Here is a 23,633-nt window from a genome sequence, read left to right as displayed (position 1 = left end):
AGCCTGGCCTACTTAGTGAGTTCCAGGACTGTCAGAGCTACAGAGTGAGACTCTGTTATAAAACAAACAAAGGAACAAGAAAATAAAAGTAAAGTGAAGCCACTGCAGAGTTTGCCTGTTACTTTGAAGAACTTTAGGGATGGGTGGGTTTGGCTCTAAATAAAACCACACAGGCAAATAATCATCCCTGCACCTGCAGCACAGAGTGAGCTCCTGAGAGAAACAGAGTATCAAGCTGGCGTCTCTACATCTTCAGCCATGAGAAGGACCTGAACCAAAGGAAGAAAACTGAGATGAAGCGTGGAGGGGAGAACTAGGTGATCATTTCCCTGTAAGGCTACTTAGCCAGATGGAGCCTTACACGGGAAATGCTAGTGGAGAAACGTTTCCTCTCTTCTCTTGACTTTGTACTAAATCTAATAACTAGATCAGAATAAGCCAGCGGCCCATCCACCCAGCCTAGGGAGCTCTCCACTCCAGAAAGAGCTCATCAGCATGAACGAGGAGGCCTCCTGGACAGCCGGGCAGGACTCGGGCTGGAACCGGGCTCTGATCAATGTTACTCCTCCAGTGACTGTGAAGCATCCTCAGGCCCCACATTTAGGTGCCCAGAACTGCCCATGAGCAACACAGCTTGTAGCTCAAGGAAATAAGAGTTTATTCTGGAGCCAAATACCAGTGACCAAAGCCCATGTACACAGATTCAGGGTACCCCCAAATACCATATCGCAGTGTAGTAACAGCTATATGAAATTTTTATAACAGAACAAAGAAGTCATACATTAAGGTAGTATCAAAATACCTTGGTGGAAACATCTGGTAGGTTGTTACAGTAAAATGGGGAAGCCTCTGACGTAGGCTTCAGATGCTGTCTGGTGGCATTCATAGCCCTCAATTGGTGGGAATTAGGGGACTCAGTACATTCCAAAAGGATTGACCTCAATCATAAAAATATTACATCAAACACAGAGGTGGGCTATGAATATCTCTTAAGAGGGCTGAAGATAGCTCAGGATGATTTAGTTCTGGGACCTGTAAGATTCCATCTCTCTACAGACACAGAAACATAAGAAATAATGAAACAGCTCTGATGTATCAGGCTGCCTTGTGAGTCATTGGTGCGGCTCATCTTCTTTTTTTCTTGGGAAGGCTGGTTCACAGAAATTTCTGTCTGTGTGTGGGGGTGGGTGACATGCCACACACACAGAGTCTTGCTTGGGAAGTGCTGGCTTCAGTAGAAAGAGCAGTTGTATCTAGAGACAAACCACCAGAATGACAAAAGTTGGTGTCAGTTGCTATTCCTGGACACATGAGGTCTGGTTCACCATGCCAGGTATATGCAGTCTGTGTAGCTCAGAGATTCACTAGGAAGTTCTCCAGGCTGGGGGTAGAGATCAGAAGCAGCATCTTTGCAGAGACCGTTCAAGGTCCTGGATTCCTTCCCCAGCACCACAAGGAAAAGACAAAACGTGCACAGTGACAAAGTCCCATCCTCTTCTCCACCGATGGTGCGTTGAGCAGTGGGCTTCAATATTGTCTTTCTATTTTCTTCTTCACTTACTTTTGTCTTTGAGACAGGGTCTCTCTACATAGCCCTGGCTGTTCTGGAACTCTCTACATAGACCAGGCTGCCCTTGACCTCACAGAGATCCACCTGCCTCTGCCTTCCAAGTGCTGGAACTAAAAGTGAACACCACCACATCCAACTGTCTTTCAGCTTTTTCATATTTCATAATTGTGGAAATAACTACTTCATGCCAAAAAAAATATGAAAAGCAAAACAGTGCCCCAAACCCTATTGCATTGAAGCCAGGGTTACCTTCAGGATGGATAATTAATGTCTCCCAGGGGAGGGGACACCTGTGCCTTATAATGTAGTCACTTGGTATACAAAAGTCTGTCTCAGACAACCAGTGTGGAGTCTGCAGCTATGGTTTGGCAGCTGCATGTCCCAGGAGATGGTGTACTATAGCTACAGTGGCTGACCTGTCATGGGACACTGTGATTGTGCCTTCAACACTCGGTCCCAGTCCCCAGGGGTCATCATTGTGCCTTTCTTGGGCCAAGTCCCTGCCTGGGGTGACCCCATCTCTGTTGTCACTCCACGTCATTCTCCAGGTGATGGCAAAAGTGAGTAGTGTATCCCTTTTTATAAAATCAAATCTTTAAAAGGGAAATTATTTAGACTCCAGGGGTATGCGAGGTAGGTGTCTTCAGAATTAGGTTTGTAAATGTTCTAGTAGCTTCAGGAGACTTATGGGTCGTTATTGTTCCACTGTGACCTGGAGGGCCAGGTGGCTTGGCTGCAGGCAACAGTGTTGAGCCTGAGTTGCATGCTGGACCCAGAGTTGAGGAAAACCTGAGTCTGTCAGTCCCTTAGCCCCAGGGCTAAGGGACCAGGCCTTGGTGGTTCCTCACAGGGGGCCTGTCTACTGCATGCCAGGGGAGTGGTGGACTGTGAGTCTGAGTGTTAAGACACTTTCTTGAAGCTGGTCTGCCATTCTGCCTTCCTGGAAGCTCTCAGCTATGCTGTGTGACACCCGGAGGCCCCAGCTCTAGGTGTTTCTCCGTATTCAGTATGCCAACTGGAAAATATCCCCCCCCCACACACACACACAAAAGCTGCTATCGATCACACCTGCAGGGCTAGCACCAGCTAAACATGGGGTACAGTGGTGAGAAAGTACCTCCACCTCCTCGGGAAGAACCAGTTGTTAGCCCAGGCACACCCCAGTCTCCAGCCTTGTCTCTGAGTGGCCAGCATGGAGGGTCATTTCATCTTCTGGACTGTAGTTCTTGCTCAGCTTTCATCTCTTGTTCCCCCTTATCAGACACAGCCTAGGGCCTTCTCTGTGTTGTTTTGCCTTGCTGCGTGTATTCACCACCTCCATCAGTGGATACTGGGTCATTCCATTATTGCTCTGTAATTCCAGACTGGGCCTGTGGCCCTTAATCCACAGAGGAAGGGACTGTTGTCCCTGCCCAGTATAGAGAAGCAGGTTAGGCTGCAGAGGGCTAAGGGAAGGGACCATGGGGAAAGACCCTATACTGTGGCTTGGTGTGAGGTGGTATGACCTGGCTGCAGCTGCTTCCTGTACTTGGTGAAATCAAGCAGAGTTCCCAGGTCAGAAGACTGAGCCATACTTATAGTGAGGAGGCCCTGAGAGCACAGCCTTCCTGTGAGCCTCGTGTGACATCGTCCCCACCCACCAGCTTCCTGTGGTTAGGGAGTATAGCATTGCTTGAGGCTGGGCCCTTCGGAGCAGTGGGTGTAAGGCTGCTGAGAGTGTGGGTAATCTGGCCTGGGCACCTCGGCTGCTGGGAGCTTGCTTTTCTGCACGCTGCCTTCCTGCCCCCTCCACAAGCCCTGCTGCTCTCATGTGCCAAGTGTGAACATGAGCTGGCCACACAGCCTGCCCTGACGTTTCACCCACTTGGCAGAATGGCTATTTTTGTACTCTGGGACATAGCTGAGTGGTCACTACACTATCCCCACTCCTGCCAGCTGAGTTCTGTTGCCCTGCTGTGGGAGGAGGCTACAGACTCCCCCAGCCAGGACCCCAACCAACTGGAATCCAGAGCCCAGGGAGAGAAGGAAAGCAGAAGAGTGGGTAAGGAGCCGGGGCACCCTGGCAGGAGCCTGCTGGGGCTGGGAGGACAGAGGGAAGCCTGATGGAGGGCCTGCTTTCTGCCGGAACGGAAGCACAGGGACAGGCTCAGAGTGGCTTTAAGGGCACTGACCCTGCTGACCTAGATTCCCTGGTCACTGAGCAGAAAGGGCCTTGTATCTCCAGATATAGAAAGCCAGGCTCATCCCTCAACAACAAGAAGGTTGTATAGGTTCCCCGACAACTAGCCAAGCCGGGTGGCCTGATGGGCCATCTTGATCTTGGAGTGGGATGGGGGGTGGAGTGACTAGGATAAGTTATAGACCAAAACTTGATTTTGGTATCAAGTTCAGGGACAGCAGGGAAAAGGACACACATAAGAAGGTAACAGTTGCAGGGCGTGGGGAGAGGAGAATTTAGGTATGAATTTACATATTTTTCTCACAGATGACCTCTTCAGAATAGGCCTCCTTCCTGAAGGGTCTACCTACTTCTATGGAGATCTGAGCCAACCCCTCCCAGGGGGTCGCAGGGCAGAAGGCCTGGTCCCTTATCCCACTTAGCCCATGTAGCTCCAACCCCTGTGACAGTGTTAGTTGCATTAAAGAATACACGAGGAGGGGTTTGGTCAAGGTGGTAGGCTCTGGGAGTGGTCACTGCAGCAATACAGGTCCCAGGAAGGGGTGAAGGGCACCGACTAGAAGTGGAGAGCAGCCCAAGGTCAAGCTGGGTCTGTGAGTATTAGGATGGCCTTAGGCTACTGCATATGCCTGTAGCAATTGCAGTGGTCACCACAGCGAAGCATGACCTTGCTGCTTGTTAAGGGCGGCCTCTATTACTCCTCATATCTTCTTCTTATGTACCACTGGCTGGATTAGTATTTTAGAAACGCTTTTAAAACACACCTACTGAGATTTTTCTGAGTTTCTATTCAGACATGGAGCTCAAGTATTTGATTGCTGAGAGGATGACCCCAGTGCATGGGAGAAAGTGGGCCCCTTTCTAGCCCTTCCATGGTTACCCTGCAGGCCTGACTTCTCGGTAGCTGCAGGTCCCAGGTGGTAACACCCCACTGCTGTGTGCCCTGTGGAGGCTGAGGTGGTCGTTCTGAGACCTACTTAGTTTGAATCCCCACCTTCCCAAAAATCTAGTTTACAAGCATGAAATGTGGTGCCAGTTTAGTGCAAATGTTTCAGTGCCCTTGTGCTTGATCAAGGTCTGTTAAAGGCCTTCAGATGCCTGCACCTCTGGGATTGCACAAGATAGCCGCTCTCAGGAGGACTCTTCAGTGTCCCTGTGGCACCGAGGGAGCCTGGGGCAGGGCTGGAATCCCTTGGAGAAAAGAGCCCCACTCCACCCAGCTAGGCTGCTCCTGACCCACCTTCGGCCCCACCTAGCCCCTTGGCAGACAGTGTGTCTCTTCTGATTCTTCTGGTTGGTGGTCACGGGACCTCAGGCTTCTGATAGGATGAAGACAGGCTGCACATTACAGGTGCCTAGGCTTTGTCCTGAGGGAAGGAGCAATGAGCTCTCCCCACCCCTCAACTCTGCCCATTCCCCCTACCCCCACCCAGGAAAAACTAGAATCCAACTCCACCAACATTTTTGTAACAGATTTATTTACTTTATGTGTATGAAAACACTGTTGTGAGCCTTCATGTGGTTGTTGAGAATTGAATTTAGGACCTCTGCTTGCTCCGGTCAGCCCCATTTGCTCCAGTTGACCCCGCTCACTCTGGTCAACTCCGCTCACTCAGTCCCTGCTCACTCTGGCCCAAAGATTTATTTATTATTATAGATAAGTACACTGTAGCTATCGTCAGATGCACCAGAAGAGGGAGTCAGATCTTATTACGGGTGGTTGTGATCTACTATGTGATTGCTGGGATTTGAACTCAGGACCTTCAGAAGAGCAATCAGTGCTCTTATCTGCTGAGCCATCTCTCCAGCCTTCCACCAGCTTCTTAACTGTGAGTGGCAGTGTGTGTACAAGAGTGCATGACCGGGGGCTGGTGAGATGGCTCAGTGGGTAAGAGCACCCGACTGCTCTTCCGAAGGTCCAGAGTTCAAATCCCAGCAACCACATGGTGGCTCACAACCATCCGCAATGAGATCTGGTGCCCTCTTCTGGAGTGTCTGAAGACAGCTACAGTGTACTTACATATAATAAATAAATAAAATCTTTAAAAAAAAAAAAAAAAAAAAGAGTGCATGACCAAGAATGTCCACTGTGATGCAAGAGCTCTAGGAGCAATCGTCATCATGGGCATGTGTGTAAGATGGCCAATATGTCATGTGTGCACGTATGTACGTATGTGCATACTCATTGTGTGGCTGTTCATGAATGTGTTAGACATGAGCATACATATGTATGTGCATGTATATGGCTATATCTGTGTGCATTAGGCATATATGTGTCCTGCTCATTTGTGTACTATTCATATGTGTGTGTGTGTGTGTGTGTGCACGCACACGTTTGTGTGTAAGTGCAAAACATGCATGTGTGGGAGCCTTGGCCCAGGGTGGTGTCCTAGGGTAAGAGACACAGCCACACCTGTGAGCCTGGTCCTGTCACAGGCCCATTGTGGGGTCATCAGGCCTGGGAGCTTTGTGCCTCTCTCTGCTTCCCTCCCCACCATCGCCACTGCTCAGGCTGGGGCAGTCACAGAAACACCCTGGAGGCCATAAAGATTCAGGAGCTGGGGACTTGGGGTAAGTGAGGGGCCTGGAGTTTTTCATTTGCTCTTGTGCTTGGTGGCACTGAGGCCTGATCAGTGGAGTTGCATCTGCTGCCCCTACTGTCTACTTCCCTGCCAAGGCTCACTGACTCCCTGTCCTTCCTCATTCTTTAGAAACAGCCTAGAGGCCACTAGGACTCAGCTGCAACCATCCATCTCATACTAAAAGCACCCAAGGTGGGGGCGTCTCTTCCCTCTGGTCCCTTGACTCCTGGAAAGGGGAGGGACTCCAGGCCTTGCTGGTACTCACATAAATGGCTTCGTAGTTCCTGTGCAGTAGCCAAAGAGACCAAAAGGGACTACTGTGTCTTGAATGTGCCTTTCTAGCTCAGAGGGGAAGAAGAGCTTCCCCTCCCTGGGACAGCAAAAAATTTGCCTGGTGTCTCTGTCTCTGTCTCCGTCTCTGTCTCTCTCTCTCCCCTCCCCTCCCCTTCCTTTTCCCTCTTTCTCTCTCCCTTTTCCTTTCTCCCTCCCTCTCTCCCCCTCCCTCCCTCCCTCCCTCCCTCCCTCCCCCACCTTCTCCCACTAGCTAGAACTAGGTCACGTGTTCTCCTGCATACCTGTTTCAGGAGGAGAGGGGTGTGGCCTTGTGGTTTGATATCGGGCTGGGGCTCTGTTCTCAGAAAACTGGGATATATGCTGCTGTAGTGTAGCATGTAGACATGCTCCCCCACCCCCCAGTCCAGGGCTATTAACTAACCTTGGATGATTCTGGTACCACAAAGCAGAGTTCTGTCAGGAGTTGGAGGGGCTAGTGTGTGACATTTAATTGTACCTTCAAATCCATTAGTCAAGACAATGAAATGCTCTAAGATTCCCACAAACTCAGGCATGGTTTTTTGTTTTGTTTTTTTTTCTTTTTCTTTTTTTATTAGATATTTTCTTTTTTTTTTCTTTTTATTAATTAATTTATTTATTCTTTGTGGGAGTTTCTGCTTGTTTGTGTTTTGTTTTCTTTTTTTTTTAATATTTTTATTACATATTTTCCTCAATTACATTTCCAATGCTATCCCAAAAGTCCCCCATAGCGCCCCCCACTTCCCTACCCACCCATTCCCATTCTTTTGGCCCTGGCATTCCCCTATATTGGGGCATATAAAGTTTGCAAGTCCAATGGGCCTCTCTTTCCATTGATGGCCGACTAGGCCATCTTTCGATACATATGCAGCTAGAGACAAGAGCTCCGGGGTTCTGGTTAATACATCATGTTGTTCCAACAATAGGGTTGCAGATCCCTTTAGCTCCTTGGGTACTTTCTCTAGCTTCTCCATTGGGAGCCCTGTGATACATCCAATAGCTGACTGTGAACATCCACTCCTGTGTTTGCTAGGCCCCGGCATCGTCTCACAAGAGACAGCTATCTTTGGGTCCTTTCAGCAAAATCTTGCTAGTGTATGCAATGGTGTCAGCGTTTAGAAGCTGATTATGGGATGGATCCCTGGATACGGCAGTCTCTAAATGGTCCATCCTTTCATCACAGCTACGAACTTTGTCTCTGTAACTCCTTCCCTGGGTGTTTTGTTCCCAATTCTAAGAAGGTGCACAGTGTCCACACTTTGGTCTTCATTCTTCTTGAGTTTCATGCGTTTAGCAAATTGTATCTTATATCTTGGGTATCCTAAGTTTTGGGCTAATATCCACTTATCAGTGAATACATATTGTGTGAGTTCTTTTGTGATTGTGTTACTTCACTCAAGATGATGCCCTCCAGGTCCATCCATTTGGCTAGGAATTTCATAAATTCATTCTTTTTAATAGCTGAGTAGTACTCCATTGTGTAAATGTACCATAATTTCTGTATCCATTCCTCTGTTGAGGGACATCTGGGTTCTTTCCAGCTTCTGGCTATTATAAATAGGGCTGCTATGAACATAGTGGAGCATGTGTCCTTTTTACCGGTTGGGACATCTTCTGGATATATGCCCAGGAGAGGTATTGCTGGATCCTCCGGTAGTACTATATCCAATTTTCTGAGGAACCGCCAGACTGATTTCCAGAGTGGTTGTACAAGCTTGCAATCCCACCAACAATGGAGGAGTGTTCCTCTTTCTCCACATCCTCGTCAGCATCTGCTGTCACCTGAATTTTTGATCTTAGCCATTCTGACTGGTGTGAGGTGGAATCTCAGGGTTGTTTTGATTTGCATTTCCCTGATGATTAAGGATGTTGAACATTTTTTCAGGTGTTTCTCTGCCATTCGGTATTCCTCAGGTGAGAATTCTTTGTTCAGTTCTGAGCCCCATTTTTTAATGGGGTTATTTGACTTTCTGGAGTCCACCTTCTTGAGTTCTTTATATATCAGGCATGGTTTTATGGTTACTTTTAAAAATTTGTCTAAATCCAGCAGAAACACAAGTCCACTGGAGCCCAGAGGGCCTGTGTAGGCTGCTGTGTGACACCTGACATTCATGGCCTGTGCTGTGCTCCAGCACAGACGACCTGAGGCTGCAGACCGTAGCCGGGGGTTACCTGCTCTCAGTAGGAGAGGGTGGGGTTGCACACTGGAGGCTGGAGCCTTGCCTCTGGGCCTGTGTTCTTAGTCTGGGTGCTATGTTGTGCAGCCCATCCTGGGGTGACAGGCTTCATAACTGTGGGGCCTGTAGGCTGTTCTCTCCTGCCTTTACTGAGTCACTTGCTTTTCTGTCCTGGTTGTATTTCCTATGAACTGAAGTCAGTTCGTTCCAAGGTGGGGGGATCTTTGGATAGTGTAATTAGTCTTTAGTAATATTTATAGACAGCTTATGTATTGGAAAGGCTTATGGTGTGCCTAAGCAATCTAAGACCACATCCACTTCACCAAGGCTACATGGGTCAGCAGTTTCATCTGGGCTTAACTGGATGTTTCTGGTCCCTCTGGATCGTTCTTGTTCACTGAGAGATACCCCAAGGTTGTGGTCTGGTGACCTGGGCTGGATCAGGCTCAGCAGACATGGGTCTGTACACTGACCCACACATCCCCAACTAATGGCCAAAGGTCACAGCAGGCTGCAAGATCTCTGGAGGCAACCCTGGAAGTCATAAATGGCACTGCCACCCAGGCATCCAGTCCAGGTCCCGAGCCAGGGGTCAGTGCTCATCTGAGAAGCTTGCACACAGAAGTGGCCTGTTGCTCGATGCTTGGGGCCTTACTCAGTTGGATTTTCTGTTTCAGCCACACTGTTCCGTGTAATGTGTTTGTGCATTGTGTGTGTACAGCTATAGTCTGTGTCCTATAGTCTGGACACAAGAGGGGCTGGAGTGTCTTCATCTGTCTGGTCACTAGCACTTGGGACCCCATACCCTACTTGCTATAGTTGAAGCCTTTAGCTCTGGGGGTTCTAACTCCCTACTTTCTGCCTGCTTAAAAGGCAACATGGCCACAGGGACATGCTTGTGAGACATCAGAACTGCTGGAGGCTGGCCCTGGTAGATCTGTCAGTAATCAACCGAATAGCACTAACCAGGTTGAGCAAAGCTACCTGGACCCAGTGTAGCCAGAAGCTTACAACATCTCCACCATCTTGGACTCTGTGCATTGTGCTTCATCTGCTCAATATCCCTGTCCTCTTGCTAGGTGTGACAGTACTGGCCATCTGGAGCAAATGGTACTGATGGCACCCCTTCCTTCACCACAGTTAGACACCTTTCCCTCCATAGGCTGGTGAAACTGGGTAAGGTCTCACACTTTATCTCCCTGTATTCCTAGAGTCTGCAGTTGAATTTGCCTAAGGACTGGTTTGCCCTTTGATTGCTTTTATTTCATGTCCACTGTAGTTCAACACCCTAAGGAACAGGGTCTATCCAGATGACAAGGTACAGGCCTGTCCTCAGCAACACTCCATAACGTCACGGTACGGCTATCTCAGTCAGCTGCCACCAGCACTGTCTGCCCCAAGTCCCTCCCAGCCCCCTCTCTCCAGTGTGCACACAGGCTGTGGCCGAGAAGCCACGTTGCACCCCACTACGTGAGGAAGGGGAAGGATGTGAGGGCTCTTGGAGCCACTACCCTGAGCGCTCCACTTTTCTACACCCCCTTGACTGCTCAGAAAGGTTTGGGCAATATCTCTTTTTTTCTTGGCTGTTTATGAATAGTGAATGTTGCTCCTGAATTAAGACAGTTTGAGAAACTAACTATGCCATCTCTGCTACCGAATGTCCTCTTACTCATCCCTGTTCATAATTCTCCAGCATCTGCTAATTCTGGACCAGCTCAGATCACCACTTACAAAACAAAGGTGGTGGTGGGGTATGCAGGGAATGCCCTGGGCCTAGTTCCTCACACAGCCTGCTCCTGCTCCTGCTCCTGCTCCTGCTCCTGCTCCTGCTCCTGCTCCTGCTCCTGCTCCTGCTCCTGCTCCTGCTCCTGCTCCTGCTCCTGCTCCTGCTCCTGCTCCTGCTCCTGCTCCTGCTCCTGCTCCTGCTCCTGCTCCTGCTCCTGCTCCTGCTCCTGCTCCTGCTCCTGCTCCTGCTCCTGCTCCTGCTCCTGCTCCTGCTCCTGCTCCTGCTCCTGCTCCTGCTCCTGCTCCTGCTCCTGCTCCTGCTCCTGCTCCTGCATCCAGGCCTTGCTAGGGAACTGAACATGAGTGAACAGGAGGAAGAGAGGACGGTGACGGCGGTGTTATCCTGTAAACTGGAGTTTGATCACTGAAACCCACATGCTGGTGTCTTCCTTGTGACTGAGTCTCCTGTCTCAAGCATCACAAATAACTCATTTTCCATAGTTCAGTGTCTTCCTTTTGTTAGTTCACTTGTTCAATGGCAGCCACTCTCTCTGAGAGACTCTTCCCCCTCAGCCAGGCAGTGTGTAGTATAGGGAGGTTGGGCACTAAGAGATAGAGACTGAGGGCATGCTGGGAAGTAGTCCCCAGGGAAGCAGGGCAGAGGACCAAGGATGATGGAGAGGCTCCCAGAGGATGGGGACTGAATGTGATCAGGAAGCTGGCTGTGGGAAGAGGGACCAACAGGTGTCCCAGATCTCAGATTAGGGAGCCTAAAGCCTGTGTGTTTGCAAGAGGTTCATAAGTCCGCAGGCCTTGGGCTGCACTGTTTGATTTAGGGACCCAGAACTCTGGAGATGAGACCCATAGTTTAGCTGAGTTGCTGGCAGAACTGGTGCCTCTTCGCCTGGCTTGTGCCTTCATTCCTACTCTGCAGAGCACATGGGCGATCAGATCAGAAACAAAGCACTTACCTTTATCATCTGTGGAGCCCTCGTCTCTAAGTACCGTGGTATTCTGAGGTGCTAGGGGTTTACCCATGGGGGTGACTCAATTCAGTCCTAGTGAGGAGACAGGGCAGAGGAACGAGTAAGGTCCTCCTGGTGTGCAGTTGGCAGGTTCAGTGTCCTGATGATGCCCTGAGCCCCAGATATCTCAGGCCAAGACTGAGGGCTCCCTTAGGTCAAATAAGGTTAAATAAGGAAGGGTCCCACTTCTTAGTGAGTGGTATCTATGGAAAGGGAGTCTGGCTCAGGGTCCTGGACCTCCCAAAGGGACATCCTTTTGGGAGTAGCATCTCTTCAGTTTCTGGTTCCCAGCTGTGGTAACATTTGAGGGTTTAAGTCCCCTACAAGGTCACACGTGGAGTGATGCTGGTGCTGATGTTGAGTGTGGCTAACCCTGTCATCAGCACAGATTTGCTGAGCCACGGCTTCCTCCTCCCCAGCTGGAAAGCACTCTGCCTGTTCCTTGGAAGGCAAGGCTGGCTTGCCTCTCACCTATCACCACCTTCTGACCCAGGAAGGGTGTGAGTTCTGGCAGGCTGTGAAGGGCCATGATGAAACACAGGAAGCAATGGTGTCACTTTCAGGGGCAAGATGTTCTAATGCTAGACTGGCCTTGAGAACACACTTGGCCCAACTAAATGAGAGTTATAGGAGATTCCAGGAAACCACCTGTGAGCTCTAGGTACCACCCTGTCCTCCAGCTGTTGGTCATTTAGGCTCCAGAAACCATGTCTAAGCTTTTAGTCACACCCAGTCTTCAAAGGTCATATGGTGACTGGTCACATGACACCGGTGCCCAGAGATCATAATGGGGACCAGATGCCAGGGCAGGACTATCCAAGGAGATGAGAGGGCCTTGGGAGAAAGAGGTTGTGAGTCTGACAGGGCCATCCCACTGCAGGACGAAACGGCAGATTCACAGACGACGTGTCTTATGGTCAGGGTCAGCCTGCTCTCAGGCATGCCCTGCAAGGATTGTGGTAATTAGCTGCACCATGCTCTCATGCCAAGGGTGTCTGGAGGCACCACTCCCCTGGGGGTAGAGCACTAGGCACCTCCTCTTAGCTCCTGTTAGCTGTCCATCAGCCCTGTGGAGTTTTCTTGGCCAAAAGCCTTGAACCTAAAGTGACCATGAAGAAGTTTCCCATTGAGGTGGAGGGGTGCGCTCCCAGATGGCTATGTAGACCTCAGAGTTGTCAGGATCAGGTGCATGGTTAAAAAAAAGAAAAGGAAAGACAAGAGAATAAGATGTAGCCCAAGAAGTGCTGTGAGGTATCTGCAGGGTGCAGCTGGATGTCCTGTGCTACCCGGGGGCTCAAGCTGGTGTTGTGATCACAGCTTTACAAATAGGTGGTCCCGACAAACAGGACAGTTCGTATGCAGTTCTGACGTCTGAGATGCCTCACCTCTGGGCCTGTGTGCCAGAAGTGTCCAAAGGAGGCTAAAATGGTCCACAGTTTTGCTGGGACAGTAGGTCACAGTAATCAATAAAACGCTCTCAAGCATCATTTCAAGCCAAAGAGACTCTTGGTGTGATGCCCGGTGATAAAATCCTGTAGGGAATTTACGCAGTGGAAATCCACAGCCAGGGAGCCAGCAGAGAGGCTGTGAAGCAACCATGGGGATGCAGGATCTCTAGGCTGGTCTGTGGTTGCATTTATAAGATTAAAGCTCCACTTTTAAAAGTCGTATTTACCAGCACTCCAGTATACACTCTGCACATTTAAACTCGGATCTGAAATGTAGGTGTCAACTTGAAATGGTCTTAGGACACAAGACTTTTAAAAACTTGCTGGGCATGGCACTGTATGCCTCAAGCTTCAACATTTTGGAGGCAAAGACAGGCAGATCTTTATGAGTCCTAGGCTAGCCTGGGCTACATAGTGAGACTGTGCCTTAAAAAAATACTGTGGTCAGTATTTTTGACCAACACTGTGGTCATTCAATGCAGGCCTTTCCCACACTTCCCTGCTCTGGTGGACCAGAAACTTTGTAGCCAAGAGCAGAGCAGAGCAGGAGCTGGCACGAAGGCTGAGTCGAATTTCTGTGGACAGCACTGAAGTTTTAAAGAAGGCAATAAGGAAATAGTCCTGGAAATGGGGTGCAGCTAGCATTGAGGAAGCAGGCCCCGTGTCTGTCACTGGAATACTTGGGGACTAGAGAGTGATGACTGAGGTCATGCTCTGCAGCACAGACACATGTCAGATGGCCTTCTGGGACAGTGTGTTAGACGGTTCTATGTGGATGATGAGGCTATAAAGCTATACGAGATATCCTGGGCTATGATGTAGAGATGTGGTCTTGGTGCCTGAGTTGAGCTCCAGGCTAGCATTTGGCTAAGTCCATCTGCCCCCTTCAGGTTTGGCTAGACCCAGGGACACCAGAAATCCAGAGGTGGATGTGGTAGGTGGCAACACACTCTAGGGACGGAATACTGAGGTTGGTATAGGCTCACCACAGGTTCTGCACAAACTCTCTAGTTCAGACTCCAGCAGGTAGAGCAGGAAGCCTCCTCTACTGCGCAGCACAGGGGATGGTTGATCGAGTGGGATGCTCAATGAAAGCCATCCTCACAGCTGGAGCACGAACAGGTGGGGGCCATTATGACAGAGGGACAGCTGAGGACTTAGCTGGGGACACAGTGCTGACGTTGCACCCCAGCAGGGCCAAGCTCAGCAGCCTGATGCCAGCCCATCCATCCCATCCTATGCCTTGGGAAAGAAGCAAAGCCAAGCTACCAGAACAGTGATGGGCACAGCCAGGGCCTGGGGTGGGACCAGCCTGCATGGCTCCTTCTGTGTGTAGTGGCGGTGGCCACCTGGTCACTGAGTCTTTTTTTTTTTTTTTTTTTTTTTTTGAGACAGGGTTTCTCTGCATAGCCCTGGCTGTCCTGGAACTCTGTAGACCAGGCTGGCCTCAAACTCAGAAATCCACCTGCCTCTGCCTCTGCCTCCCAAATGTTGGGACTAAAGGCATGTGCCACCACTGCCCGGCTTCTGGTCACTGAGTTTTGTCACCCAAAGCTGAGTACATAGTGACTGTATGTAAGACCTCACTGAAGTTCAGTTTTGAAAATCATAGTCTGTCCCTGGGGCCCAGGGTCGAAGGTGTGCTATAGAGCCTGGCATCTCCTTTGAAAGCCGCAAAGCCACTGGGAAGGGCACAGGATAGAGCCTGTGACATGAACATGAGCATGGCGTGCTGAGGGCTGTCGTTTCCCCTGAGGCTGCTGGGTCAGAGCTATCACAGCTAGGGTAGTGTCGTGTGATGGCTGTGGAGACCCTCAGCCACCTCATATATTCAGGTCTATGTGGATCTGTCCTGCATGGTGTAGAGAGGAACTTTAAGGTCCCTGAAGTGTCGGGGCACATGGCCTGCAGACCCTGGCCTTGGGACATGAGCAGTCTCAGGCCTCAGCGTCAACACTGAGATCTCCTGCTGGCCCCTTGAATCAGCCATTTATTCAGCCTTCCTGTGCTCTAAGTCACTCCGTGTGGGGGGTGGGGTGGGGGGGAGTGTTCATGTGTGATGTTTGCATAAGATGCATAGTGTTTTTGTCCCTCAGCTTTCCAGGGGCAGCCTCTCTCTAAGCCAGGCAAAACAGCGCATCTCCTACCCATGTCCTGAATGAGGGCCGTGTTGTCCAGATCACAAGCCTATGCCTTGTCTACACACACACTAACAGCTGAGCTCTGTGTTTCCAGGACGGCTGTTCTCAGTGAAGGACCGTGCGGCCGCCCCTGAGCAGCGACCATGGGCCTGCTTGCCTACCTGAAGACCCAGTTCGTGGTGCACCTGCTCATTGGCTTCGTCTTCGTGGTGAGCGGGTTAATTATCAACTTCACCCAGCTGTGCACACTGGCCCTCTGGCCCATCAGCAAGCACCTATACCGCCGCATCAACTGCCGCTTGGCCTACTCGCTCTGGAGCCGTAAGTGTCCCCGCCCATAAGGGCATCGTGCAGGGACTTCTGGGGCGGGGGGTACGGAGGTGGGGGAAAGCTTCTCTTGCCAGGGCTCTCAAGGGGCAGTAAGGACAGGGCCACACCTGACACTCCATCGCAGAACAGAGCCGGGTGCATCTCAGGTTCCCTGAGGTCACACCCTTCCAGGGCCGTGTGAACACGTGCTCAGAGTAACTTTACCAGGCTCAACCACGATATTTCCACATCAGGCTGTGTGACTCACACAAAAGGAGGGTCTAACACGGCACGGTGGGTGCTTTCAGACCAGCAAAAGTGAGATAAAAATAGGCCCACTGATCTGCAACCGGCCACCAGCACAGGGTACTGAATGTCCCTCTTCACATTGCAGGGTGCAAGTAAAAACAAGGGTGCCCCTTTGGCACAAGTGTGTGAGTGCTACCTATGCATCAGAGCGTACTAGTGCATGAATGCACATATACATGATATCCCTTCTCCACATCTACATGGACAGACAGCCACTTACTCCCGGCCTATGCACCGGGGAGGGTCCGGACCTGGATGCAGCTACCTGCAGTTTACATGATGCCAATTTGACTCCGTTCCCACAGGACAAGGACACAGCCCTGAGATTTCTACCACTGCCCATGCCCCACAGGCATCCTCACCATCTCTTGTTTATATGGGCCCAAAGCTAACCAGGTCATCTTGTGGATGCCCTGGCCATATCCCGTCCTCAGTGTGCCCACACAGACACCAAGAAAATGAGTAGCCTTTTTGTATCTGAGAACCCTCTTCCAAATGCAGTTCTAAGTGGGGGGAAAAAGTCCATAACTGCTTACACCATGGCAGAGGCATGGAAGAGGCAGGAAGGGACAGCAATGCCCCAGGAAGGGGTACATGATGGTGTATGCTACCCCACAGGAGAGGGCACGTACCATCTCACAGGATTTCTGTACCCTTATCCCCTCCCTACCTAGAAGCCAGTGACTCCAGTCTGCCTGATCCCCCTTCTCAGCTTGACTCAAAAGGTGACAGCTGTTGCACAGAGAGCAAACTACAAACCCCACACGTGCAACATGACTTGGTGGCAAGACCACTCCAGTGTTGACAGATAAAAGCTAAAACTCTAGACTCCTGAATCTGGTGCTACTCTGACTCCAGAACTGCACACACACCAAATCCGGAGAGGAAAGGAAACAGAGCCCCTCAGCTATCATGGGAGATGCGCTAGAAAGTCAGATCCCTCCCCCCCCCCCCTGAGGCTTTCTGAGCACGCCCTGGGAGGGGCAGAGAAGCCAGTTAGCATCAGCCTGGCTTCAGGCAGAGATTGGAGGAGGGGTACATGGCAACTGAAGAGCATATCCTTGGGGACTTCCTGGGTGCCCAGGCCTCAGAACTTCCTTCTGTCATGTGACTGGGTGATAGCCTGTGCTAGACTGGAGGATGATGACTGTCACCACTCTCTAATGGCAGAGCCACCCTGTGTGTGTTCTTGTGTAGACACACGTATGGCTCTAGGGCACACATATGGGATGCCCTTCTGGCCACATGCTAATGTGTTTGGAAAACATTAAGGACCCCACCTCTGCAGTATTCCAAAGCAGCTACACCATTTGGCACCCCTCCTGGGACTAAGTGAGAACTCCTGTGTGCCCAGGGCCTCACCCTATTTGTGGGCTCTGTGTTTGAGGCTGGCAGCATGCCCTGGCTCCATCCCCAGGGATCAGTTCTTTTCAGGGGGCCCTGGAGCTCTCTCATGAAGCAGTGGCCAGAGCCAGAAGTGCTTCCTGCCGCCATCCTGCATGTGGCAGTTACATCCTGGTCCACCTGCCTCAGATGCCTGGCTGTAGTCATCCCACTGCAGACCATGGCACCCATGCAGGATGCCTGCCCTTGTGTGCTTCCTGCCAGACATTTATATTCAATACTCATTTATATTCAAACTCTACGCTGAACAAAAGCTCTTAGCATGGAACCTTCTGGCCCTGACCTTATCTTGGATAAGGTCCTGGTCCTGCCTCATCTTGGATCTGTCATGGCCTGTGAGATGCAGGCAGGTAGAGGCTGGGTTCTGAGTTGCAGTGACCCTCCTCATTCTTGTGGAGATGCTGCTGCAGTCAGCTGCTGATTGCCCTCTGAGCTCCTGACCACAGTGCCCCTCCTCATCCTTGGGGCATCCCACATCCTCCTGGGCAGCAGTAGATCTCATAGGAGCTCTTCCGTAGGCCGGCCTGGGGTGGGCAAGACTGAATGTGCACCATAGCTTACACTTGATGTCTACCTTATCTTCGCTCTCCAACTGTGAATTGCACAGCCCCACAGGCATTCTCTTCCTGGTCATTCAGGACACAACTCCTGTCTGCCTCCCACACAAGCAAGCCAGTGGTCACGTGACATGGTGGCTGAACACTGAGGCAGCCTGACTATTTAGAGCTGCAGGGCCCTGCTTCTTCCGTTTGCTGCCGCCACAACTTCCATCACACAAAGTAGCTGTGACTCGGGAAAGCTTATAAACGCAGGCCCTCCAAGCTCACTTCTAGAAAAGAGTTCCCCTCTAGATGGAAATGGAAATGGAAATGGATGTGGGTCTGATACTGCTCTCCCAGAACCTGTGGGAAACCGGGGCGGGGCTGGGGCTGGAGCAGGGCACTGGGCAGGCATCTCCCAGTGCTGACCCCACCCTCCCGCAGAGCTGGTCATGCTCCTGGAGTGGTGGTCCTGCACGGAGTGCACTCTCTTCACCGACCAGGCCACCGTGGACCACTTTGGGAAGGAGCATGTGGTTGTTATCCTCAACCACAACTTCGAGATCGACTTCCTTTGTGGGTGGACGATGTGCGAGCGGTTTGGCGTGCTGGGGGTGAGCAATGGGGTCAGGGAGGGCTGGGTGAATGATGGCAGAATGGGGCCCCAGGAGGAGACCTGCCATCAGAGTCCCCGAGACTCTAGAGGCTTGTTCCTTAGAGGTTTTCCTGGCTTGGCCCCTTCTCATTGAGCAGTATGGCTGATGGAGGTGGTGGGAGGGATGTGTTTTCCCATGTGGTCTTCTCTGAAGTTTCCTGCCTGCTCTTGGGACTCACTGTGACTTCATTTCTTGTTACTACTGTTCACCGTCCAGAGGATCCCACTCAAGGCTAACTGAATAATTGGTTAGTGGCCTTAGGTGAATTTAAACCACTCTAAGAGGGCCAGGGAGTTCAGTGCAGCTAAAGCCCCTAAGCAATGGCAGGAAGATAGGGGTCAGGAAGAGACCAGGTACTGAGGTGGGGCTATCTACCATGGGCCTGCCACAACACCAAGGCTGGGCTCTTGAGTAGTTTCTGGGGTGGTCTCCTGTGTGTATTTGAGGGGTACCAAGTCAAGGATCATTCAGTCATAAGCTGGGGGTCCCATTTATAGCAAATGCTTTGAGCCAGGAGAAGCAAGGCTTGAGCCCCTGGTGTGTGTGTTTGTGAGGGCTTCTGGCTGGGCCTCCCCACCTCTGACAGGTGCCATGGTCTCCCTGCAGAGCTCCAAGGTGCTGGCTAAGAGGGAGCTGCTGTGTGTGCCTCTCATCGGCTGGACGTGGTACTTCCTAGAGATCGTATTCTGCAAACGGAAGTGGGAGGAAGACCGGGACACCGTCATAGAGGGACTGAGGCGCTTGGCTGACTACCCAGAGTACATGTGGGTGAGTGTGCTTGCGTGTACTACGAGGTGGTAGGGGCTTGTGGATGAAACTCAGTCTTCCTGTGTACCAGGGCCCAAGTTATAAGTTGTAAAATCTCCAGCCAGGGGAATAGCTCATTTGGTAAAGTGCTTGGCACACAGGTGTAAGAAACTGGGTTTGAGCCCTGGAACCCAAACAGAAAAGGCAGGCTGTGGTGAGCATGTAAATAATCCCAGCACTGGGGAAGCAGAGGCAAGTAGACCTCTGAGGCTCACCGGCTGGCTAGTCTAATGTATTTGGCAAGCTCCAGACCATTGGGAGCCCCCATCTCAAAAAACAAGGTGGGCAGTGCCTGAGGAACCTCACCCAGGGTTCACACACACACACACACACATACACACACCTGTGCACACACACACCTATGCACACACATGCCCATGATACTATCCCCATTTTGCAGACTTGGCCTCATTCCTAGGACATAGCTTCCACTGTCCCCGCTGCTGCAAGCCCAGCTTTAGCACACACCCTCCTAGGGTGCAGGCGGTGGGCGAGCCATCCTGCATGGTATTTCTCATCCTTTTCTTGTCTACTCTCCGAAACCTAGCTTCTTACTTCCCATCTCCCACACCATGCTCAGGGACAGTGGATGCTTTCTGTTTTCTGGTCAAAGGCTGCTGCCCAGGGACACTTTCAGGTTTCTCTTCTTCTGGAGAATTCTTTGAGAAAAACTGTTCTGATTGTACTCATCTGTGTGACTGCAGTGCAGATTGCAGCCCTAAAATAAAATACTGTTTCAATGACACAACATGCTTGCCGCTGGATGCGTCCATGCTTTCTTCTCTCTACCTCCAGCCGAGTGTGCTATGTGACTATGGCGGGTGAGGCCTGGAATGTTACAGGCCTTGAATGGCAGGGCTCTGGTTCCATCCCCACTGTCCTGGAATAACCCTCTGGCCTCTCCTGGCCCTCTGTTCATTCTGTACCTAGTTTCTCCTGTACTGCGAAGGAACACGCTTCACAGAGACCAAGCATCGCATCAGCATGGAGGTGGCTGCCTCCAAGGGGCTGCCCCCACTCAAGTACCACCTGCTGCCCCGGACCAAGGGTTTTACCATGGCAGTCCAGTGCCTCCGGGGGACAGGTAGGAGACGGGGACCTGTGGTAAGAAGCTGGAGTCCATCATTGCCTGCTAGGCCACTGTGTGAAGCAAGAAGTTGAACAGGGCTGGGGATGCTGCCTTGAATACATGGGGTCCTGTGTTCTGGCACCCCATAAATCAGGCATTGGAGAATTTCCTGCAGTCACAATACTTAGGAGATGGAGCCAGGATCAGTCTCATCAGATCATTTTTTTTTAAGTAGAATATAAAATATAAAAATGTAAAATATACTAGAAGCACAGAAGAATGTCAGAAATAGGATTGGCATGTTATAAGACCTGTGGGGATGATAAATGTTACTTGGTGGCAAACTGTCCAATAGTAAAATTCAAACAAAGCAAAGCATTATAAAGGAGAATGTCAGAGCAGAGACATCTGGAAGGGGTCACATGAGCCACAGAAAGAGGCCAGGAGCCCTGGGCAGGAGGGAACCACCAGCAGGGAGAGCCTGAGCACTTGGCAGCCAGCTGGGAGTGAAGATCATCGCTGTGTGGAGGGGCAGACCCAGGTGTAAAAGTGGCTTTTCTGTTTGGTGGTGACGTCACTGCTGTAGTGTTTCCCATCATCTACTGCTCACTGGTCCTGTCTCCACCCCTCAGTTGCAGCTATCTATGACGTGACCCTGAACTTCAGAGGGAACAAGAACCCATCTCTACTGGGGATCCTGTATGGGAAGAAATATGAGGCAGACATGTGTGTGAGGTGAGTGTCTATCAGGACTTGATGTGGCCTGCTGCAGGACTCCCAAGGGTGTGGGACACAGCACGGCAACCTAGCAGTCCCTGGAGTCCCCTGGCCAGTGTGAGGGTTGATTCTTGTCTGTTTCTCAGTCTCAGTGAACACCTATGCACACGTCCCCGAGGAAAGCTCGATCCCAAATCTGGCAGAGTCAGTTGGTCTCCCCGAGCAGCAGTCACACATGTGGTGAACTTAACTAAACGCTAACCTTTAATCTCTTGCTTTGAGCTAGTGAAATGGAACATCCTGTAGAGCCCCTGCTGGAGTGGCACTGTCACCGGGTGGCTCTGATCTGGCTTGGTAACTTCTAGATAGTGGCCTGGGCATCCATAGGGAGTACTGGCTGGGGAAGGCTTTGCCTATGCTTCAGAGCCCAGGTGATGGTGCCTGCAGGGCTTGCTTGGCCATCTTCTGTGGTGCAGCCACTGTCAGGATCCATTGGAAGGGCCCAAGGCACAGCTGAGACCTCTCACACAGAAGCAGCCTGCCTTCTAGAACACAAGGGCACAGGTGGACAGGGTGGGTAGAGTCCATGTCTCAGTGTTGGCCGGAGACCATAGCCAAGGTGATGTTCATCTCTGTGCCACCCAAGAGAATGGTTCATCCAAAATCTGTTCCACTCCGTGCCTGGGATTGGTTCTTCTGAGTCGACTTGAGCTCATACTGGTTTACAAATTACACTGCGAGGAAACTTCCAAAAATGAGGTTGTGGACATAAACTGTAGTGAAAATTCTGGAATTTGGGGTTCTTTTAAAAACACGAATACTATGAGTATGTTTTTCATTTTAATCCCAGGTATGGGGATATAGGGCTACTTCGGACTGTCTGCAGCAGCTGACTACAGTTTGCCTTGTGCTCTAGCGAGAGGCGTGATAGTTTTTGCCAGCTGCAGAAGTTTCTGTGACTCTGTGGGGTGTGCGTTTCTGGGGACCTTTCAGGGGTAAATGTTAGGGTTCTGAGAGGGAGGGTTAGTTGTTAGTCAGTTAGGGGTTGTGGCTGCAGCTTGTTAATAGCCATGCTCACAGAAGAAGCAAAAAGAAATCAGACTCCCCGAATCCTTCTTTCTCTCTCATCTAGTGATAGTGGATAAAATGAGGGAGGAGGGATAAAGGGTAGGAAAAAGAAGAACCCACAAAGTAGCAAAGACCGGCTGTAATAATAAACACTAAGGTTGTTGGCCTTTTCCTCCTGACTTTGTAAACAGCTAGGTAACTGGTGGGGTTGAAGACCCTAATCCCGGGTCTTGAGAACTCACCCTGGGTTGGAGTCAACAAGTAAGCCTAGGGTCTTCTCCTTCGTATTGTTCAGTTTCCAACAAGGAAGTTAACCCCAGGGAACTGTGGTATTAGTTCTGAGCCTTAGCTGGTTTCTATGGCCAGGTGTGTTAGTTAGCTTCCTAACACTGTACATACCTGAGATAATTAACTTACAAAGAAGAGACTTTGTTTAGACTCAGGGTTTTAACACTTTCAGTCCACAGTTGAATTTCTGTTGCTTTGGTCCAGTGTGGAGTCAGCACACTGTTGTGGACATAAACTGTCAGGAACACGCACAGGGCTGAACACAGCAATCACCTCATCAGCCAGTTGGCTAAAGAGGGAGGGCTAGGATGTTGACCCCTCAGAGATAGCCATGACCTAGGACCTCCCACTGGACACCCTCCTCCCTTTTTTAAAAGTAGGACCAGGATCCTGGGAGACCAAAATGCTAATACATGATCTTTGAGAGACAGAGGAGAACAAAAGAAAAACTTTAAAGGTAGATGGCAATGACTAAGAATCCAGCCATGTCCAAAAGTGAGACCCCCTCAGGGGCCAGTCATGCACCTGTCCTTGGCTTAACTGCCTCAGGTTAGATCCCGATTGTGGCTGGGTGGCCAGATCCCTGTCATCCAGCTGCCCAGTCAGCCATCAAGCTGAAATGCCCCCACATGGGCACCCAGCTGTGACAAGGGAGGCCTCTCTATGCCCTTTCCTCCGAAATATACTGATTCTGTAGAGATGTTGAGCTAGCTGCATTTCAACGGATAGCTTCAAGCTCGCAGAAGCCTTGGCTGGTATGTGCTCTTGAGCACTGACTTTGTCCAAGTGTGCTGTTCAAATTCAACTGTGGACTGAAAGTGTTAAAACCCTGTGTCTAAACAAAGTCTCTTCTTTGTAAGTTAATTATCTCAGGTATGTTCCCATCCAGCACAACTCTGCAGTCACAGCCAAGGGCCCTCCCCCACACCTTCCTCAAGGGAGACAGAACTCTAGGGCTGTGACGGGCATGCAGGCCTGCATGTGCATAGCCCCAGGGTACCTCTGTTCTTTGTGCTGGCGTGTTGGCTAGCCTCATGATGGCAGAGGTACTCCTGGAAAGTTCAGGGTAATAAACTCAAGCTCTAGCTGCTATGAGCAGGGAGCCTGTAGGGCCCTACTAACATGTATCCATCTTTTTTTTTTTTTTTTTTTTTTTGGTTTTTCGAGACAGCGTTTCTCTGTATAGCCCTGGCTGTCCTGGAACTCACTTTGTAGACCAGGCTGGCCTCGAACTCAGAAATCCGCCTGCCTCTGCCTCCCAAGTGCTGGGATTAAAGGCGTGCGCCACCACCGCCCAGCTACAAGTAT

General features: G+C 50.7%; 1 protein-coding gene across 5 annotated transcripts in view; it reads left to right on the top strand.

Annotated features, from left to right (window-relative positions):
* Nucleotides 1–23,633, top strand: part of Agpat3 (1-acylglycerol-3-phosphate O-acyltransferase 3) — an 85,350-nt gene that overhangs the window by 50,820 nt on the left and 10,897 nt on the right. For 3 of the 5 annotated variants that reach the window (XM_021173644.3, XM_021173640.3, XM_029482247.2), the window contains 5 exons: nucleotides 15,254–15,480; nucleotides 18,165–18,334; nucleotides 18,983–19,144; nucleotides 20,114–20,267; nucleotides 20,885–20,987. In XM_021173644.3, coding sequence (XP_021029303.1) covers nucleotides 15,303–15,480; nucleotides 18,165–18,334; nucleotides 18,983–19,144; nucleotides 20,114–20,267; nucleotides 20,885–20,987 — 767 coding nt within the window. In that variant the 5' untranslated portion in view covers nucleotides 15,254–15,302. Of the gene's footprint in view, nucleotides 1–3,472; nucleotides 3,612–6,248; nucleotides 6,321–15,253; nucleotides 15,481–18,164; nucleotides 18,335–18,982; nucleotides 19,145–20,113; nucleotides 20,268–20,884; nucleotides 20,988–23,633 lie in introns of those variants that run through there. The other 2 variants (XM_021173646.3, XM_021173645.3) reach the window with 2 other exon arrangements.

This window comes from Mus caroli, unplaced genomic scaffold (assembly GCF_978045245.1).
Source record: "Mus caroli unplaced genomic scaffold, Mus_caroli_1 scaffold_9, whole genome shotgun sequence".
In the NCBI taxonomy this organism is placed as follows: domain Eukaryota; kingdom Metazoa; phylum Chordata; class Mammalia; order Rodentia; family Muridae; genus Mus; species Mus caroli.
The sequence above is the reverse complement of the archived record's forward strand: the minus strand, read 5'-3'. Positions and strand labels throughout refer to the sequence as shown.